The 17,490-nt window shown below is 42.9% G+C and overlaps 1 protein-coding gene across 2 annotated transcripts in view; it reads left to right on the forward strand.

The window, feature by feature from the left end:
- LOC108258581 (uncharacterized) overlaps window positions 1-17,490 on the forward strand; it is an 83,602-nt gene that overhangs the window by 24,290 nt on the left and 41,822 nt on the right. The window contains exons 68-119 of one of the 2 annotated variants that reach the window (XM_053676060.1): window positions 20-225; window positions 315-415; window positions 626-744; window positions 859-984; window positions 1,087-1,280; window positions 1,400-1,494; window positions 1,624-1,754; window positions 1,967-2,091; window positions 2,242-2,359; window positions 2,446-2,658; window positions 2,914-3,084; window positions 3,245-3,382; window positions 3,563-3,612; window positions 3,879-4,011; window positions 4,121-4,203; window positions 4,889-5,015; window positions 5,747-5,937; window positions 6,139-6,229; window positions 6,345-6,444; window positions 6,535-6,707; window positions 6,987-7,142; window positions 7,785-7,918; window positions 8,037-8,170; window positions 8,301-8,395; window positions 8,497-8,666; window positions 8,753-8,837; window positions 8,934-9,077; window positions 9,177-9,385; window positions 9,489-9,592; window positions 9,753-9,871; window positions 10,035-10,211; window positions 10,342-10,547; window positions 10,637-10,737; window positions 10,952-11,070; window positions 11,185-11,310; window positions 11,413-11,606; window positions 11,726-11,820; window positions 11,950-12,080; window positions 12,291-12,415; window positions 12,566-12,683; window positions 12,770-12,982; window positions 13,238-13,408; window positions 13,585-13,722; window positions 13,903-13,952; window positions 14,215-14,347; window positions 14,457-14,539; window positions 15,233-15,359; window positions 16,091-16,281; window positions 16,483-16,573; window positions 16,689-16,788; window positions 16,879-17,051; window positions 17,331-17,486. In XM_053676060.1, the coding sequence (XP_053532035.1) occupies window positions 20-225; window positions 315-415; window positions 626-744; window positions 859-984; window positions 1,087-1,280; window positions 1,400-1,494; window positions 1,624-1,754; window positions 1,967-2,091; window positions 2,242-2,359; window positions 2,446-2,658; window positions 2,914-3,084; window positions 3,245-3,382; window positions 3,563-3,612; window positions 3,879-4,011; window positions 4,121-4,203; window positions 4,889-5,015; window positions 5,747-5,937; window positions 6,139-6,229; window positions 6,345-6,444; window positions 6,535-6,707; window positions 6,987-7,142; window positions 7,785-7,918; window positions 8,037-8,170; window positions 8,301-8,395; window positions 8,497-8,666; window positions 8,753-8,837; window positions 8,934-9,077; window positions 9,177-9,385; window positions 9,489-9,592; window positions 9,753-9,871; window positions 10,035-10,211; window positions 10,342-10,547; window positions 10,637-10,737; window positions 10,952-11,070; window positions 11,185-11,310; window positions 11,413-11,606; window positions 11,726-11,820; window positions 11,950-12,080; window positions 12,291-12,415; window positions 12,566-12,683; window positions 12,770-12,982; window positions 13,238-13,408; window positions 13,585-13,722; window positions 13,903-13,952; window positions 14,215-14,347; window positions 14,457-14,539; window positions 15,233-15,359; window positions 16,091-16,281; window positions 16,483-16,573; window positions 16,689-16,788; window positions 16,879-17,051; window positions 17,331-17,486 (7,053 nt within the window). The remainder of the gene's footprint in view (window positions 1-19; window positions 226-314; window positions 416-625; window positions 745-858; window positions 985-1,086; window positions 1,281-1,399; window positions 1,495-1,623; window positions 1,755-1,966; window positions 2,092-2,241; window positions 2,360-2,445; window positions 2,659-2,913; window positions 3,085-3,244; window positions 3,383-3,562; window positions 3,613-3,878; window positions 4,012-4,120; window positions 4,204-4,888; window positions 5,016-5,746; window positions 5,938-6,138; window positions 6,230-6,344; window positions 6,445-6,534; window positions 6,708-6,986; window positions 7,143-7,784; window positions 7,919-8,036; window positions 8,171-8,300; window positions 8,396-8,496; window positions 8,667-8,752; window positions 8,838-8,933; window positions 9,078-9,176; window positions 9,386-9,488; window positions 9,593-9,752; window positions 9,872-10,034; window positions 10,212-10,341; window positions 10,548-10,636; window positions 10,738-10,951; window positions 11,071-11,184; window positions 11,311-11,412; window positions 11,607-11,725; window positions 11,821-11,949; window positions 12,081-12,290; window positions 12,416-12,565; window positions 12,684-12,769; window positions 12,983-13,237; window positions 13,409-13,584; window positions 13,723-13,902; window positions 13,953-14,214; window positions 14,348-14,456; window positions 14,540-15,232; window positions 15,360-16,090; window positions 16,282-16,482; window positions 16,574-16,688; window positions 16,789-16,878; window positions 17,052-17,330; window positions 17,487-17,490) is intronic. The other variant, XM_053676061.1, reaches the window with a different exon arrangement.

A 17,490-nucleotide genomic window follows, 5' to 3' on the forward strand; every position in this document is an offset into this window, starting at 1 on the left:
TGCTGCCGTGTGTTTGCAGATGAACTTGACCAGCATTCCTCCAACAATATCAGACGCCATTCTGAACATGACGCTCTTGTATCTGGTGCCTCACTTCCAAAGTTTCAGCCCAGATGACTTTGCCCTGTGGTTCCAGACTTACCTTTCCTTCTTCCTTCCTGGGATTGGTCCAAACACCCTGTCCATCATCCCCATGAACATCAGCTGTGACTCCTACAGAGAGATGTGAGCTCCCAGTTAACATGAATGCACAGATCTATTCTTTACGTTCTTTGATTTTTAACTCGTTTACTTCTATGTTGTTGTGTTTACAGAGTGAAAGGACTTGATCATGTGTACAGTGACCTCTCTGCAGCACAGTCCAACATTGTCTTCAATTACACACAAGACTATCTCAAGTACCAGTCCAGCCAAGGTGTGTGTGTGTGTGTGTGTGTGTGTGTGTGTGTGTGTGTGTGTGTGTGTGTGTGTGCGTGCACGTGTGTGTGTGTTTAAAGTAGGACTGCTCTTGCTTGTGTATTTGTAATTTGGGCTAAGTCAGTAGTGACCCACATTCACTGGTTTGAGATCGTCAATCTGAATTCACCACAGACTTTTCTCATTAGTGTCCTATATTGCCTCACAGGCCTGAGCTGCTATGACAGCGGAAGCTTCTACATGTTCCTGAAAGGGCTGTTCCTCAGTTTTGGATTCCCCGACCTGAAGGATTTCCTGTCTCTGATCCCACCTGACCGACAGGAAGAGGTATTTCTGCTGATTGTGTCAGTGAATCGCTCATTAATAGTGTAAGTGGCAGCCAATGAGCTGTCCACATCTCCTTCTGTAACGGATGTGTTGTCTCTCCTCTGTGTCCACTAGCTTTTGGACTCCATCTCTCCTGAAGAACTCAGCGAGTTTCTGAACAGGCCGAACACAGTCGTTAATGGTTCTGAGCTCTGCACACTCCTCAACAGCTACAATAGAACCGATCAGTTCCTGGAGATGGTACACCTGTCTTCATTTCACCTACCCTTTTAGTCCATGTGGATTACTTGCCTTTATTATATCAGGATTAGCTCCTAGAGTAATCCCTGTTTCTCTCTACAGGAGCCTGTTTTGTCCTCAGCTCTGGCCAGCCACACGTTGGAGTGTGTGTGGCCTCGAGCTCTCAGTGCCTCATCTCAGGCTGATGTAGAACAGTGGTTTAATGTCACCCTGGTTCACTACCTGCCCTACCTCAGTTCTCAGCTCATCAGCGCTGCCGAACTCAGTGGCGCCTCCTGTCTGACATACAGGAAACTGTGAGTCTTTGCTGGATGTACCATTACACAGGGCTCTCGGCACAAACACTGCCCCCTCTCTGTTGGATAAAAACCTGAGAATCTGTAGTAAAATCACCTCTATATATGTTTGTGAGCAGGGTGTCTGTCCTGGGGGACAACTACAACTTTTCCGCGACTGATTTCACCCCGGCTGATGTGTACAGCTCTATGAAAGTGTATCTGAACAGCAGCGGTAAGAATAGCTACATAACTCTCCTTTCTCTATCTCTCTTTGCTGAATAGTACTGCCCATTCATTTCCTATAGTTGTGTGTGCTCAGTATGTGTGTCTCAACATAAATATCTGTATGCGTATCCTGCAGATGGCAGCCCCCGCTGCTATAACTCCTCAGATCCTCTTCTGAACTCCAGTGCCTGGTTTGTTGACAACATCGGATTCTTCATCACTTTCATCAACCTCGTTGATCTGCAAACATTCCTATCAGGAAGCATGGTAACATACAGGCACACACACACACACACACACACACACACACACACTCACACACACACACAAACAAACAAGCAGACATACCTACAGTCATCTATTTTAGTCACTGAAACATTTACACGAATGATTATTTTTGGTCATATATCCGTTATCTACATAACACGACACACACCCTTAGTGATGTATTAATATGTGTGTTTTATTGTGTCCTTTAGATAAGTGTGTTCCTGGAGAACTCAGAAAATCTTCAGCTGTTCAACAACTCAGGAATTTCAGCTAGTGTCCTCGAGTACTATACAACAGCGTTATACATCCAGAATCCTGAATTCAGCCCACTCGGGTAACACTCTACGCTGAACTCTACACACTAACAACTACTTATTCCATTTATTCATCTAGCCTTGTAAATTCAACCCTCTCAGATAACAGACCACATACAAGTATAAATATCTTTCTACGCATTTTAAAAAGGTTGTTTGTGTTCTTATAGTTTGCCAGCTGAGCTGCTGTGTCAAACTCCTTCCTCCGTGTTTGTTCATCTTGGAGATGCAGACGTCAAGACCATCCTGGCGAGCATCAACAACTTCTGCAGAGAAATTAATCCGGAGGTGATCAGTCAATAAAACCAATGTCTGTTCAGCAATCAGTTATTCTGTAGAAGTGACGATTACCTACAAACCTCTTCTCCTTTCAGGTCACAGCGGTGCTGGTAGCAAAGTTCCCCAATGTATCTGCATCCACCATCCAATCTTTGGGCAGCCAATGTGTGGGCCTGACTGTGGGCCAGATAAGCTCCGCCCCCTCCGATGTGATAAACAGTGCTCTGTCTACACTCGGTAACATCAGTGGCTGGGATCAGGGCCAAATGAACGCTCTCATCCAGAGCATCATTAGTGCAGGCTTTAATGTGAGTGTACACTGCACTCTGTGTCAGGAATGTCGGTCTACGATACTGGAAGCGAGACCATGTCTATTTAGAGCAATTTCACAACGTCCCCCTGTAAAGAACAGAACTGTATTACAATTCAAATATTTACCAACTACACTGTATAGACAAAAGTGCTGTCACTGAAATACTCCCTTATTGTATTCAGATCCAAAACAGCAGATTCATATTTTTTTCTTTTTTAAAAGTTGAGGATCTGATTGTTTTGCCTCACAGATCAGCAGTGCCTCCTCTCTGGTGTCCCTGGGAACACTCATCGGTGGCGTTCCCTCTACAACCATCTCCAACATCCCATCTTCTCAGCTTCTCTCCTTATCGCAGAATCCAACATTCATCAATAACATTCTGTCAGCACCAGTTATTCTGCAACAGACATTTGTCCAGAAGGTATTCTCTCTCTTACACACAGTGACACACACACACACACACACACACACACACACATTACTCAGATATAGATTTGATTAATTTAAAATCAATCCTTTGTTCAGAATGTAGTTTGTTTAATCTGGAAAAGTTGAAAGCCTGCTCCCACCCTTTCTTCCAGGTAATCTCTGTAGACCAAACCGAAGTGATACAGAATGTTCCGGATGCACTGGTGATGTATATTCCACTTGTTCTACTGACATCACTGAGCTCTGTTGACATTTCCCTCATCAATAACAAGAGCTGGAGTCATGAACAGGTAATTGAACAGACCCACATCATCAGAGAAATGTAAATTACTTTGTTATAATGAAGAAATATAGTAACATGGCTTGACTGTAATGGCAGCACATACAGATGTCTGAATTCCTGTCTAGTTTGGATGTCAGGGTGTAAAACACATCCAAATGTGTTAAATTCCGTGTTTGATCTTTACCAGGCTATGGTGTTGTTTGGTGCAGTGGCCAGTGCCAGTGATAATCCAGAAGAGTGAGTTAGAAAAACACACCAAAAATACTTCACATGCATGCGCACACACACACACACACACACACACACACACACACACACACACACACACACACACACACACATACACATACAGCCTGAATAGCTTACATACCCAGTGTGAATAACCAATGGGTGATGAATCCAGATAATGCACAAGATTCTGCCAGAGTTCAAAAAGATGTTGTGTTTTGGTTCAACAGTGTGTGTATGACTGTGTGTGACTGTGTGTATGTTTCTCCCCACAGTCTGTCAGCATCAGTACTGCAGGGATTCTCCTGCAGCTCAGTTCAGACTCTCCCACAGCAAAAAAACAAAGGTCTAGTGAAAGCCTGTAGACCACGTGCAGGCAGAGACAAGGTCCTCCTGAAAGAGGCTCAGGTACATACACTTTGATATTCATTCACATTCCACACACAGTCTATAACAGAGGCAGCAAGTAGACCCAAACTTTTACTGCTACACAATCACAGTGTGTTCTGTGTTTCAGCTGACCTGCATGTACAACTATGTGAAAGACGATCCATTTGTTGACTTTATCGACGTCCCCTCTGATATGCTTCTGTACTACAGGTGTGTAATTTAGTTTAGTTAGTTACATTTATATAGCGCTTTACATACTATGGGGGATATGTCAACCACCACCAGTGTGTAGCATCCACCTGGATGATGTGACGGCAGCCATAGTGCACCAGAACGCCCACCACTCACCAGCTATTAGTGGGCAAGATATGGGGCCAATTAGGGGGCCATGATAGAATTTGTCCAGGACCCCTGGGTCATAACCCTACTCTTTTACTATAAGTGTCCTGGGATTTTTAATGTCCACAGAGAGTCGAGACCTCTGTTTAACGTCTGATCAGAAGGACTGTGCTGTTTTTACACTATAGTATCCCTGTCACTATACTGGGGCATTAGGCCCCACACAGACCACAGGGTGAGCATGACCTGCTGGCCTCACTAATACCACTTCCAGCAGCAACTTTAGTTTACCCCAGGAGGTGTCCCATCCAGGTACTGGTCAGGCTCAGTTCTGCTTAGCTTTAGTGGGAGACCAGGTGAGAACTGCAGGGAGATACGACTCTGGCACATTCGTTCACATACACAATGTACTGTATACAAAAAATAAGGCACACTTCCCCTGCATTCCCACTTGAAGGATTCAAGTATCTGAGATTAAGAATATGTGTCACATGTTATCTGCAATGTGTGTGTGTGTGTGTGTGTGTGTGTGTGTGTGTGTGTGTGTGTGTTGTAGCTATGAGAAGATACAGAAGGTGAACTGCCAGTCATATTTCAGTGCCCTGGGCAGAGCAGATTTCTCTGTTCTTTCCCCTGCGCTTGACAAAAAGACCATCCTGTTCAACGATGCAAAGGACTGCTTGGTAAAACATACACACCAACATGTTCATAGAGCAGCACACTCATTATTAACACTTAAATATTATGGAAAACACGTCACCCAATCTTACAATCAGTTTGTCTCATGAAATTCCAATGTAGAAATATACATTTTCGGCATTTAACAGATTCCCTTCTGCAGAGTGACTTAAATGTGTTGTGCTCTACCAAAAACATATACTCATGCTAATTCACTTGGTATACGAACAGGAAGTAAGAATACCATTGAATTAACCATGTTGGTAGTTAGTACACAGTTAAGAAAAGGAACAAGATGAGTAATTTTTTAAAGGAAGTTTTAATACCGCGGCTTGGTGAAGAGTTGGGTCTTGAGGTATTTGTTTGAAGTTGGCTATGATAAGTGTTTTCAGGTGCACGTCCATTTTAGATTTGTGTTTTAAATCTGATACAGTAGCTATGGGAAGTCAGGGGAGGGAACGCAGCAGTGGGGTGGTCTGGGAGAATCTGGAAAGGTTGCAAACAACTCTGGCAGTTGCATTCTGGATCAGTTGCAGCGGTCAGATTGGGCTTTGTTGGGATTTGTGGAAAGAAAAGGCCTCAAGATCAAGATAATTCACCATAGCAAACATGTTCAGGTTCAAACACAAGACAATCAGAGATCTTGGCTCTAAACATGGGAATCCTCACAAGAACCACTGTTCTTACAGTTTCTGTATTTTATTGTGACTCTCCTTCATGGTTTGTGACTTTGTAGGGTATATCTGGCGTGAGTCTGACCAGGGATCAGGTGGAGGTTCTAGGGAATATGGCCTGCACACTGGACTCCTCCTACATCCAAAATTCTGACCCTCTCATTTTGGAGAAACTCAAGAACTGTGGAGATCTATCTGATTCTCAGATTTCCGCTGTACAGTCACGGCTCCTCAGTGGGAACACCGCGTACGGGTAAGACAGAGATTCATGCAGATTATTGCATACCTTTAATTCGGTAGAGTTGTAGAATTGTTTTTATCTGTCTTGACTGCAATAAAATTTTACTAAAACGTTAGACTTGGTGTTAAAATGGCATATCCCAAATGAAATGATTTGTGTTTATAGTTGTGTTAGATATGAATAAGATCTCATAGGCATTGTTTTTGTAATCAGTAATCCCTCCACATGGAATGAGCAGACCGTGGAGCAACTTGGCATCCTGGCTGTCTATTTCAAATCAGACCTCTGCAACGCACTTAACTTTGTATGTAAACCTGTTCGGTTTTAATTTGTGTTTGTGATTGATTTACCGACCAAATGTTAGACTTTTTGGACTAATTTAATGTCGTCTGTGTGTGTGTGTGTGTGCATTGTTGAAGAATGTGAAGAGGAAGTTCCTTTCAGTCCTGAGGGAGCAGAAGATCCCTATGTGGAAGATAAGGACATTCTTTACAGAATGCAACTCAGAAAGCGCTACAGGTAACAGTACTTTACAGTGTGAAACACTGAGATACAGGGATAGGTTTTTAGATTCTGTCCTTCAGTGATCAACTTTGTTCCGTCTAACAGTGAGCAACATCACAGCAGCAACAATTGCAGATGCGTCATTTCCCTTCGGCTTTAACTCCACCCAGTTCGATCTGTATCTGGACGTCGCTGTCCTGCAGGACAACCTGGCAGCCATCACTGAGAAAGTGGTGGACACCAGCCTCCAGACTGTCATTCTGAACAAGTTAAATCAGGTCAGCAGTACTGAACACTGGACTCTTTAGCACTGCAGGAAATAGGAGGTTGTTTGTGCATTTCAGTGATACAATTCTGACATTACTGACAGTGTCGGTTTAAATATGATACTTGCATGGTGTATGTTTTCAAAATGAACCCCTGTCAAACGGGGTTGGTTTTTGGGTTTTGAGTTTAAAGCCTGTCTTTGTGTGTATGGTGGATTTACCCACACAACATTTTGGACAGTGAGTGTGAGGTGGTATATACTGAATTGTTGATTTTGTGTGCAAATGTAGATTTACACATCGGGCCTTAATGATGGTGTGCTGCAGCTACTGGGTTCCACTTCTCGTGTGGCCAGTATTGATGACATTAGCAACTGGAACATTACTATAATTGACACGCTGTCCTCTTTGATGGACTCAAAGGATGGACAGTGGGAACCAGAAAAGGTAATGGAGGTGTGTGTGTGTGTGTGTGTGGGGGGGTTTGAGAGCTAAGAAGTACTTTGGCATTGATTATTACTGTGGGTACTGTAATTTCTGTCTACCAACTTGCGAATTAAGAATATCTTCTCATGTCCTCTTGGAGAGACAGGGTGAGAGAAATTAAGAGCATCTGTGATTCTTCAGAGAGAGCGAGAGAGAGAGATAGAGATGGGGAGAGAGAAAGAGCATCTGTTCTTAAGTGAAAGGGAGAAAGAGTATCTGCAATCCTTCAAAGAAAGGGAGAAACAGAGAGAGCATTTGTGATCACTCAGTGAGAGGGAGCGAGAGCGCCTCGGCGATCCTTCAGAGAGCGAGAGTCAGAGAGTGTGGGAAAAATTGTAGTATGAAGGGAAGTGTTTACATTTTGTACAGTAAGTTTGAAACAGTGTGATGCAGAAAACATCATCACTATATGAGAAAATAGAGAGGAAATGTATACAAAGGTATTTAGGATGAAGCTGGAGCTTCAGGTCTGGTCCTTATCTAAAACTTAAACAATTTCATAACTCCTTTAAACCACTAATACATAAAAATCCTTAGTTGAACATGGTTAATGCTCAGACACTGATGTGATTGCTACAACAATAATGTCTGTGTATTTTCTAGAGTAAAGCAGTGATTATGAGGTATCTGAGCATGGATAATCGCTCTATGGGAAGTGCTGAAATAAGTGTAGTTGGTGCCAACATCTGTACTTTAGACATCAGTGTACTGGAAAATATCTCTGCTGAGAGCCTAAAGTAAGTACACACTCAAATGTACATACATACACCAACATGGATAAACAAAATAAAGAGATTTGAGAATAATTTGAGTACAGTAGTGCTCACATAGTTTACTTTTTTTTTCTCTATGCAGGGCGCTCCTGTCTCCAGATCTGTCCTCATGTTCCATCGAACAGAAATCTGCTCTGTACATCATCGCCAACTCTTCATTCAGCAATCAACGCAGCAATGCCATAACATACTACCAACTCATGAGTCCTTACCTGGGTAAAACAATCATCCACTTACACACAAACACTAAAAACACACACTAGGTGAAATGTTTTAAAACAGCAGCAGTTGGAATTAATTAACAATGTGTGTGTGTGTGTGTGTGTGTGTGTGTGTGTGTGTGTAGGTGGAGCTCCTGTAGAGGATATACAAGCTCTTTCTGCCCTGAACATCAGCATGGACATCACCATATTCATGAGTCTGAACCCTGCTGTTCTCCAGGTATAAAACATAAAATGAACTGAATAGATGTTTGAGTTATCCAAAGTAAAATAAAGAAAACTGAAGATGAACTCTATAAAAACTGTTTTTGTGTGTGCCAGATCCTGAATGTGAGCACGGTTAGGTATCTAATGGGGGTAAACATAGCTGATCTGAAGCTGTTTGAGAACTCCTCAGTGGTTCAGTCCTGGGTGTCACAACAGAACCAATCTGATCTGAACACGCTGAATCTTGGCATCATCAACCACAACCCTTGTCAGGGTGTAGACATGTGAGCATTTTTCCACAATGAAAGAAGTAAACTTTATAGATAAAGTTTTTAGTCGATTATAACATTATTCTTCCCCCCCCCCACAGTTACCCACTAGAAAGCGAGTTTGCATCTGGAATTGTTTCTGCAGTACTGTGCAACTTCAGCATCCCTGACTATGCGTGTTCATCAGTGAGTCCTCTATGAATAAAACACCTCTCCTCAGGTTCAGTCTTGTTACGCAGAAGATGAGTTGACCAAAGAAACCTCTGTTTCTTGTCTTTCAAGGTTGTTCTGTCCTCTGATGATCTGGTCACACTGCTCACATGCACACTGGAACGTAGCGTGAACTACTCTAAAGAAGCATGGACGCTTTTCTTCCAGAATTTTGCTGGACCTTTGGATGAAGCACTGGACAAGTTTTCAAACATGGTATGACAATTTGAATGGTGCTCTGGTAAAAAAAAAAAAAAAGAAAAAAAAAAACATTTGTGCATAATTATGCATTGAAGTATGTAATCTTTGATGTAGACCCACAGCAGCGTTCAATCTGACCCAAAACTACTTGATGCCATCGGGGAGGTGATAATCAAGAACTTCACCACGGCGCAGCTGATGAATGCCACTTTCATCACACAGTGGTTCCAGATGAGACTCAGACCATTTTTGTCATCAGTTTCCAGAGACTTTTTGTCCAGCCTCAGTTCCAAAACCTTCAGCTGTGAGAGCTACCAAATTGTGTAAGTATGGACAATGGAATTTCAGAACTCCACAAGCGTTATTTAAGACATGAAGACATGAAGTCATTCCTGACAAAATCTGATCTGTTCTCATTCAAAATAGGGTGGAAGCTCTCAGTAGTCAAGAATCACTCATGACAGAGGAACAGAAGCAGTTTGTCTTTACTTCCTTCATCTTTCCCTTCCTGTCAAGAAGGGAGCTGCCAGGTACATAGGCCAGTTTTAATTGTTCTAATACAGAAACCTGGTCGTCTTAGACTTGTTTTAGTCTGTTCAAAACAAGACAACGCATTGCCTAGATGAAATAAACCAAGAGCCACTTAAGAATGTTCTGATTAATTTAACTCATGTTCTCTGATCTTTTTAGACCCTGGCTGTGTTTCCAACACTTCTAGCAGCATTAACTGGCTCGAAAAGAACCTTGGCGATTTCTCCAATTATGCGTCTTTGGAAGAGCTGAAAATTCTAAATGCAAACTTCTCTAGCGTGAGTAACCAACTTTATGTGTCTTGTGGGTTTTACTGTAGTAGTTAAAGCTGGTCTCTGGATTTTGTTGGAGAGAGCAGGCAGCTGCTGTACCACTGTCTCTTTGTTTTCCTTGTGGACCTGGTGTGAACAGAATGTGTGATATGCCTGTTTTGTCCTGCAGGTTGCAGTGTTAGGCTTACTGTCCAGTGAGCAGAAGGCACAGTTCATCTTGCAGCCGGATTCAGGAGTGTTGGGAAATGACTCTGTGTTTAGAGAGGTGTTTAGCAGTGTGATCACATCTTTAGATCTGAATCAACTTGGCGGCTTTTTCACAGCCTTCAATCAGACTGCAATACAAGTAAGGATTTCTGTAGTCTACAAACCAGGGCACATTTTCCTTCGAAATAATACACACTGATTCTATGCATACTATTTGATGAAGACCAAGTGTGTCAAGACTGTTAATCCATGCTGCCGTGTGTTTGCAGATGAACTTGACCAGCATTCCTCCAACAATATCAGACGCCATTCTGAACATGACGCTCTTGTATCTGGTGCCTCACTTCCAAAGTTTCAGCCCAGATGACTTTGCCCTGTGGTTCCAGACTTACCTTTCCTTCTTCCTTCCTGGGATTGGTCCAAACACCCTGTCCATCATCCCCATGAACATCAGCTGTGACTCCTACAGAGAGATGTGAGCTCCCAGTTAACATGAATGCACAGATCTATTCTTTACGTTCTTTGATTTTTAACTCGTTTACTTCTATGTTGTTGTGTTTACAGAGTGAAAGGACTTGATCATGTGTACAGTGACCTCTCTGCAGCACAGTCCAACATTGTCTTCAATTACACACAAGACTATCTCAAGTACCAGTCCAGCCAAGGTGTGTGTGTGTGTGTGTGTGTGTGTGTGTGTGTGTGTGTGTGTGTGTGTGTGTGTGTGTGCGTGCACGTGTGTGTGTGTTTAAAGTAGGACTGCTCTTGCTTGTGTATTTGTAATTTGGGCTAAGTCAGTAGTGACCCACATTCACTGGTTTGAGATCGTCAATCTGAATTCACCACAGACTTTTCTCATTAGTGTCCTATATTGCCTCACAGGCCTGAGCTGCTATGACAGCGGAAGCTTCTACATGTTCCTGAAAGGGCTGTTCCTCAGTTTTGGATTCCCCGACCTGAAGGATTTCCTGTCTCTGATCCCACCTGACCGACAGGAAGAGGTATTTCTGCTGATTGTGTCAGTGAATCGCTCATTAATAGTATAAGTGGCAGCCAATGAGCTGTCCACATCTCCTTCTGTAACGGATGTGTTGTCTCTCCTCTGTGTCCACTAGCTTTTGGACTCCATCTCTCCTGAAGAACTCAGCGAGTTTCTGAACAGGCCGAACACAGTCGTTAATGGTTCAGAGCTCTGCACACTCCTCAACAGCTACAATAGAACCGATCAGTTCCTGGAGATGGTACACCTGTCTTCATTTCACCTACCCTTTTAGTCCATGTGGATTACTTGCCTTTATTATATCAGGATTAGCTCCTAGAGTAATCCCTGTTTCTCTCTACAGGAGCCTGTTTTGTCCTCAGCTCTGGCCAGCCACACGTTGGAGTGTGTGTGGCCTCGAGCTCTCAGTGCCTCATCTCAGGCTGATGTAGAACAGTGGTTTAATGTCACCCTGGTTCACTACCTGCCCTACCTCAGTTCTCAGCTCATCAGTGCTGCCGAACTCAGTGGCGCCTCCTGTCTGTCATACAGGAAACTGTGAGTCTTTGCTGGATGTACCATTACACAGGGCTCTCGGCACAAACACTGCCCCCTCTCTGTTGGATAAAAACCTGAGAATCTGTAGTAAAATCACCTCTATATATGTTTGTGAGCAGGGTGTCTGTCCTGGGGGACAACTACAACTTTTCCGCGACTGATTTCACCCCGGCTGATGTGTACAGCTCTATGAAAGTGTATCTGAACAGCAGCGGTAAGAATAGCTACATAACTCTCCTTTCTCTATCTCTCTTTGCTGAATAGTACTGCCCATTCATTTCCTATAGTTGTGTGTGCTCAGTATGTGTGTCTCAACATAAATATCTGTATGCGTATCCTGCAGATGGCAGCCCCCGCTGCTATAACTCCTCAGATCCTCTTCTGAACTCCAGTGCCTGGTTTGTTGACAACATCGGATTCTTCATCACTTTCATCAACCTCGTTGATCTGCAAACATTCCTATCAGGAAGCATGGTAACATACAGGCACACACACACACACACACACACACACACACACTCACACACACACACAAACAAACAAGCAGACATACCTACAGTCATCTATTTTAGTCACTGAAACATTTACACGAATGATTATTTTTGGTCATATATCCGTTATCTACATAACACGACACACACCCTTAGTGATGTATTAATATGTGTGTTTTATTGTGTCCTTTAGATAAGTGTGTTCCTGGAGAACTCAGAAAATCTTCAGCTGTTCAACAACTCAGGAATTTCAGCTAGTGTCCTCGAGTACTATACAACAGCGTTATACATCCAGAATCCTGAATTCAGCCCACTCGGGTAACACTCTACGCTGAACTCTACACACTAACAACTACTTATTCCATTTATTCATCTAGCCTTGTAAATTCAACCCTCTCAGATAACAGACCACATACAAGTATAAATATCTTTCTACGCATTTTAAAAAGGTTGTTTGTGTTCTTATAGTTTGCCAGCTGAGCTGCTGTGTCAAACTCCTTCCTCCGTGTTTGTTCATCTTGGAGATGCAGACGTCAAGACCATCCTGGCGAGCATCAACAACTTCTGCAGAGAAATTAATCCGGAGGTGATCAGTCAATAAAACCAATGTCTGTTCAGCAATCAGTTATTCTGTAGAAGTGACGATTACCTACAAACCTCTTCTCCTTTCAGGTCACAGCGGTGCTGGTAGCAAAGTTCCCCAATGTATCTGCATCCACCATCCAATCTTTGGGCAGCCAATGTGTGGGCCTGACTGTGGGCCAGATAAGCTCCGCCCCCTCCGATGTGATAAACAGTGCTCTGTCTACACTCGGTAACATCAGTGGCTGGGATCAGGGCCAAATGAACGCTCTCATCCAGAGCATCATTAGTGCAGGCTTTAATGTGAGTGTACACTGCACTCTGTGTCAGGAATGTCGGTCTACGATACTGGAAGCGAGACCATGTCTATTTAGAGCAATTTCACAACGTCCCCCTGTAAAGAACAGAACTGTATTACAATTCAAATATTTACCAACTACACTGTATAGACAAAAGTGCTGTCACTGAAATACTCCCTTATTGTATTCAGATCCAAAACAGCAGATTCATATTTTTTTCTTTTTTAAAAGTTGAGGATCTGATTGTTTTGCCTCACAGATCAGCAGTGCCTCCTCTCTGGTGTCCCTGGGAACACTCATCGGTGGCGTTCCCTCTACAACCATCTCCAACATCCCATCTTCTCAGCTTCTCTCCTTATCGCAGAATCCAACATTCATCAATAACATTCTGTCAGCACCAGTTATTCTGCAACAGACATTTGTCCAGAAGGTATTCTCTCTCTTACACACACACACACACACACACACACACACACACACACGCACACACACACACACACACATTACTCAGATATAGATTTGATTAATTTAAAATCAATCCTTTGTTCAGAATGTAGTTTGTTTAATCTGGAAAAGTTGAAAGCCTGCTCCCACCCTTTCTTCCAGGTAATCTCTGTAGACCAAACCGAAGTGATACAGAATGTTCCGGATGCACTGGTGATGTATATTCCACTTGTTCTACTGACATCACTGAGCTCTGTTGACATTTCCCTCATCAATAACAAGAGCTGGAGTCATGAACAGGTAATTGAACAGACCCACATCATCAGAGAAATGTAAATTACTTTGTTATAATGAAGAAATATAGTAACATGGCTTGACTGTAATGGCAGCACATACAGATGTCTGAATTCCTGTCTAGTTTGGATGTCAGGGTGTAAAACACATCCAAATGTGTTAAATTCCGTGTTTGATCTTTACCAGGCTATGGTGTTGTTTGGTGCAGTGGCCAGTGCCAGTGATAATCCAGAAGAGTGAGTTAGAAAAACACACCAAAAATACTTCACATGCATGCGCACAGACACACACACACACACACACACACACACACACACACACACACACACACACACATACACATACAGCCTGAATAGCTTACATACCCAGTGTGAATAACCAATGGGTGATGAATCCAGATAATGCACAAGATTCTGCCAGAGTTCAAAAAGATGTTGTGTTTTGGTTCAACAGTGTGTGTATGACTGTGTGCGACTGTGTGTATGTTTCTCCCCACAGTCTGTCAGCATCAGTACTGCAGGGATTCTCCTGCAGCTCAGTTCAGACTCTCCCACAGCAAAAAAACAAAGGTCTAGTGAAAGCCTGTAGACCACGTGCAGGCAGAGACAAGGTCCTCCTGAAAGAGGCTCAGGTACATACACTTTGATATTCATTCACATTCCACACACAGTCTATAACAGAGGCAGCAAGTAGACCCAAACTTTTACTGCTACACAATCACAGTGTGTTCTGTGTTTCAGCTGACCTGCATGTACAACTATGTGAAAGACGATCCATTTGTTGACTTTATCGACGTCCCCTCTGATATGCTTCTGTACTACAGGTGTGTAATTTAGTTTAGTTAGTTACATTTATATAGCGCTTTACATACTATGGGGGATATGTCAACCACCACCAGTGTGTAGCATCCACCTGGATGATGTGACGGCAGCCATAGTGCACCAGAACGCCCACCACTCACCAGCTATTAGTGGGCAAGATATGGGGCCAATTAGGGGGCCATGATAGAATTTGTCCAGGACCCCTGGGTCATAACCCTACTCTTTTACTATAAGTGTCCTGGGATTTTTAATGTCCACAGAGAGTCGAGACCTCTGTTTAACGTCTGATCAGAAGGACTGTGCTGTTTTTACACTATAGTATCCCTGTCACTATACTGGGGCATTAGGCCCCACACAGACCACAGGGTGAGCATGACCTGCTGGCCTCACTAATACCACTTCCAGCAGCAACTTTAGTTTACCCCAGGAGGTGTCCCATCCAGGTACTGGTCAGGCTCAGTTCTGCTTAGCTTTAGTGGGAGACCAGGTGAGAACTGCAGGGAGATACGACTCTGGCACATTCGTTCACATACACAATGTACTGTATACAAAAAATAAGGCACACTTCCCCTGCATTCCCACTTGAAGGATTCAAGTATCTGAGATTAAGAATATGTGTCACATGTTATCTGCAATGTGTGTGTGTGTGTGTGTGTGTGTGTGTGTGTGTGTGTGTGTGTGTGTGTGTGTTGTAGCTATGAGAAGATACAGAAGGTGAACTGCCAGTCATATTTCAGTGCCCTGGGCAGAGCAGATTTCTCTGTTCTTTCCCCTGCGCTTGACAAAAAGACCATCCTGTTCAACGATGCAAAGGACTGCTTGGTAAAACATACACACCAACATGTTCATAGAGCAGCACACTCATTATTAACACTTAAATATTATGGAAAACACGTCACCCAATCTTACAATCAGTTTGTCTCATGAAATTCCAATGTAGAAATATACATTTTCGGCATTTAACAGATTCCCTTCTGCAGAGTGACTTAAATGTGTTGTGCTCTACCAAAAACATATACTCATGCTAATTCACTTGGTATACGAACAGGAAGTAAGAATACCATTGAATTAACCATGTTGGTAGTTAGTACACAGTTAAGAAAAGGAACAAGATGAGTAATTTTTTAAAGGAAGTTTTAATACCGCGGCTTGGTGAAGAGTTGGGTCTTGAGGTATTTGTTTGAAGTTGGCTATGATAAGTGTTTTCAGGTGCACGTCCATTTTAGATTTGTGTTTTAAATCTGATACAGTAGCTATGGGAAGTCAGGGGAGGGAACGCAGCAGTGGGGTGGTCTGGGAGAATCTGGAAAGGTTGCAAACAACTCTGGCAGTTGCATTCTGGATCAGTTGCAGCGGTCAGATTGGGCTTTGTTGGGATTTGTGGAAAGAAAAGGCCTCAAGATCAAGATAATTCACCATAGCAAACATGTTCAGGTTCAAACACAAGACAATCAGAGATCTTGGCTCTAAACATGGGAATCCTCACAAGAACCACTGTTCTTACAGTTTCTGTATTTTATTGTGACTCTCCTTCATGGTTTGTGACTTTGTAGGGTATATCTGGCGTGAGTCTGACCAGGGATCAGGTGGAGGTTCTAGGGAATATGGCCTGCACACTGGACTCCTCCTACATCCAAAATTCTGACCCTCTCATTTTGGAGAAACTCAAGAACTGTGGAGATCTATCTGATTCTCAGATTTCCGCTGTACAGTCACGGCTCCTCAGTGGGAACACCGCGTACGGGTAAGACAGAGATTCATGCAGATTATTGCATACCTTTAATTCGGTAGAGTTGTAGAATTGTTTTTATCTGTCTTGACTGCAATAAAATTTTACTAAAACGTTAGACTTGGTGTTAAAATGGCATATCCCAAATGAAATGATTTGTGTTTATAGTTGTGTTAGATATGAATAAGATCTCATAGGCATTGTTTTTGTAATCAGTAATCCCTCCACATGGAATGAGCAGACCGTGGAGCAACTTGGCATCCTGGCTGTCTATTTCAAATCAGACCTCTGCAACGCACTTAACTTTGTATGTAAACCTGTTCGGTTTTAATTTGTGTTTGTGATTGATTTACCGACCAAATGTTAGACTTTTTGGACTAATTTAATGTCGTCTGTGTGTGTGTGTGTGTGCATTGTTGAAGAATGTGAAGAGGAAGTTCCTTTCAGTCCTGAGGGAGCAGAAGATCCCTATGTGGAAGATAAGGACATTCTTTACAGAATGCAACTCAGAAAGCGCTACAGGTAACAGTACTTTACAGTGTGAAACACTGAGATACAGGGATAGGTTTTTAGATTCTGTCCTTCAGTGATCAACTTTGTTCCGTCTAACAGTGAGCAACATCACAGCAGCAACAATTGCAGATGCGTCATTTCCCTTCGGCTTTAACTCCACCCAGTTCGATCTGTATCTGGACGTCGCTGTCCTGCAGGACAACCTGGCAGCCATCACTGAGAAAGTGGTGGACACCAGCCTCCAGACTGTCATTCTGAACAAGTTAAATCAGGTCAGCAGTACTGAACACTGGACTCTTTAGCACTGCAGGAAATAGGAGGTTGTTTGTGCATTTCAGTGATACAATTCTGACATTACTGACAGTGTCGGTTTAAATATGATACTTGCATGGTGTATGTTTTCAAAATGAACCCCTGTCAAACGGGGTTGGTTTTTGGGTTTTGAGTTTAAAGCCTGTCTTTGTGTGTATGGTGGATTTACCCACACAACATTTTGGACAGTGAGTGTGAGGTGGTATATACTGAATTGTTGATTTTGTGTGCAAATGTAGATTTACACATCGGGCCTTAATGATGGTGTGCTGCAGCTACTGGGTTCCACTTCTCGTGTGGCCAGTATTGATGACATTAGCAACTGGAACATTACTATAATTGACACGCTGTCCTCTTTGATGGACTCAAAGGATGGACAGTGGGAACCAGAAAAGGTAA

Source organism: Ictalurus punctatus, chromosome 26 (assembly GCF_001660625.3).
Source record: "Ictalurus punctatus breed USDA103 chromosome 26, Coco_2.0, whole genome shotgun sequence".
NCBI classification, from domain to species: Eukaryota; Metazoa; Chordata; class Actinopteri; order Siluriformes; family Ictaluridae; genus Ictalurus; species Ictalurus punctatus.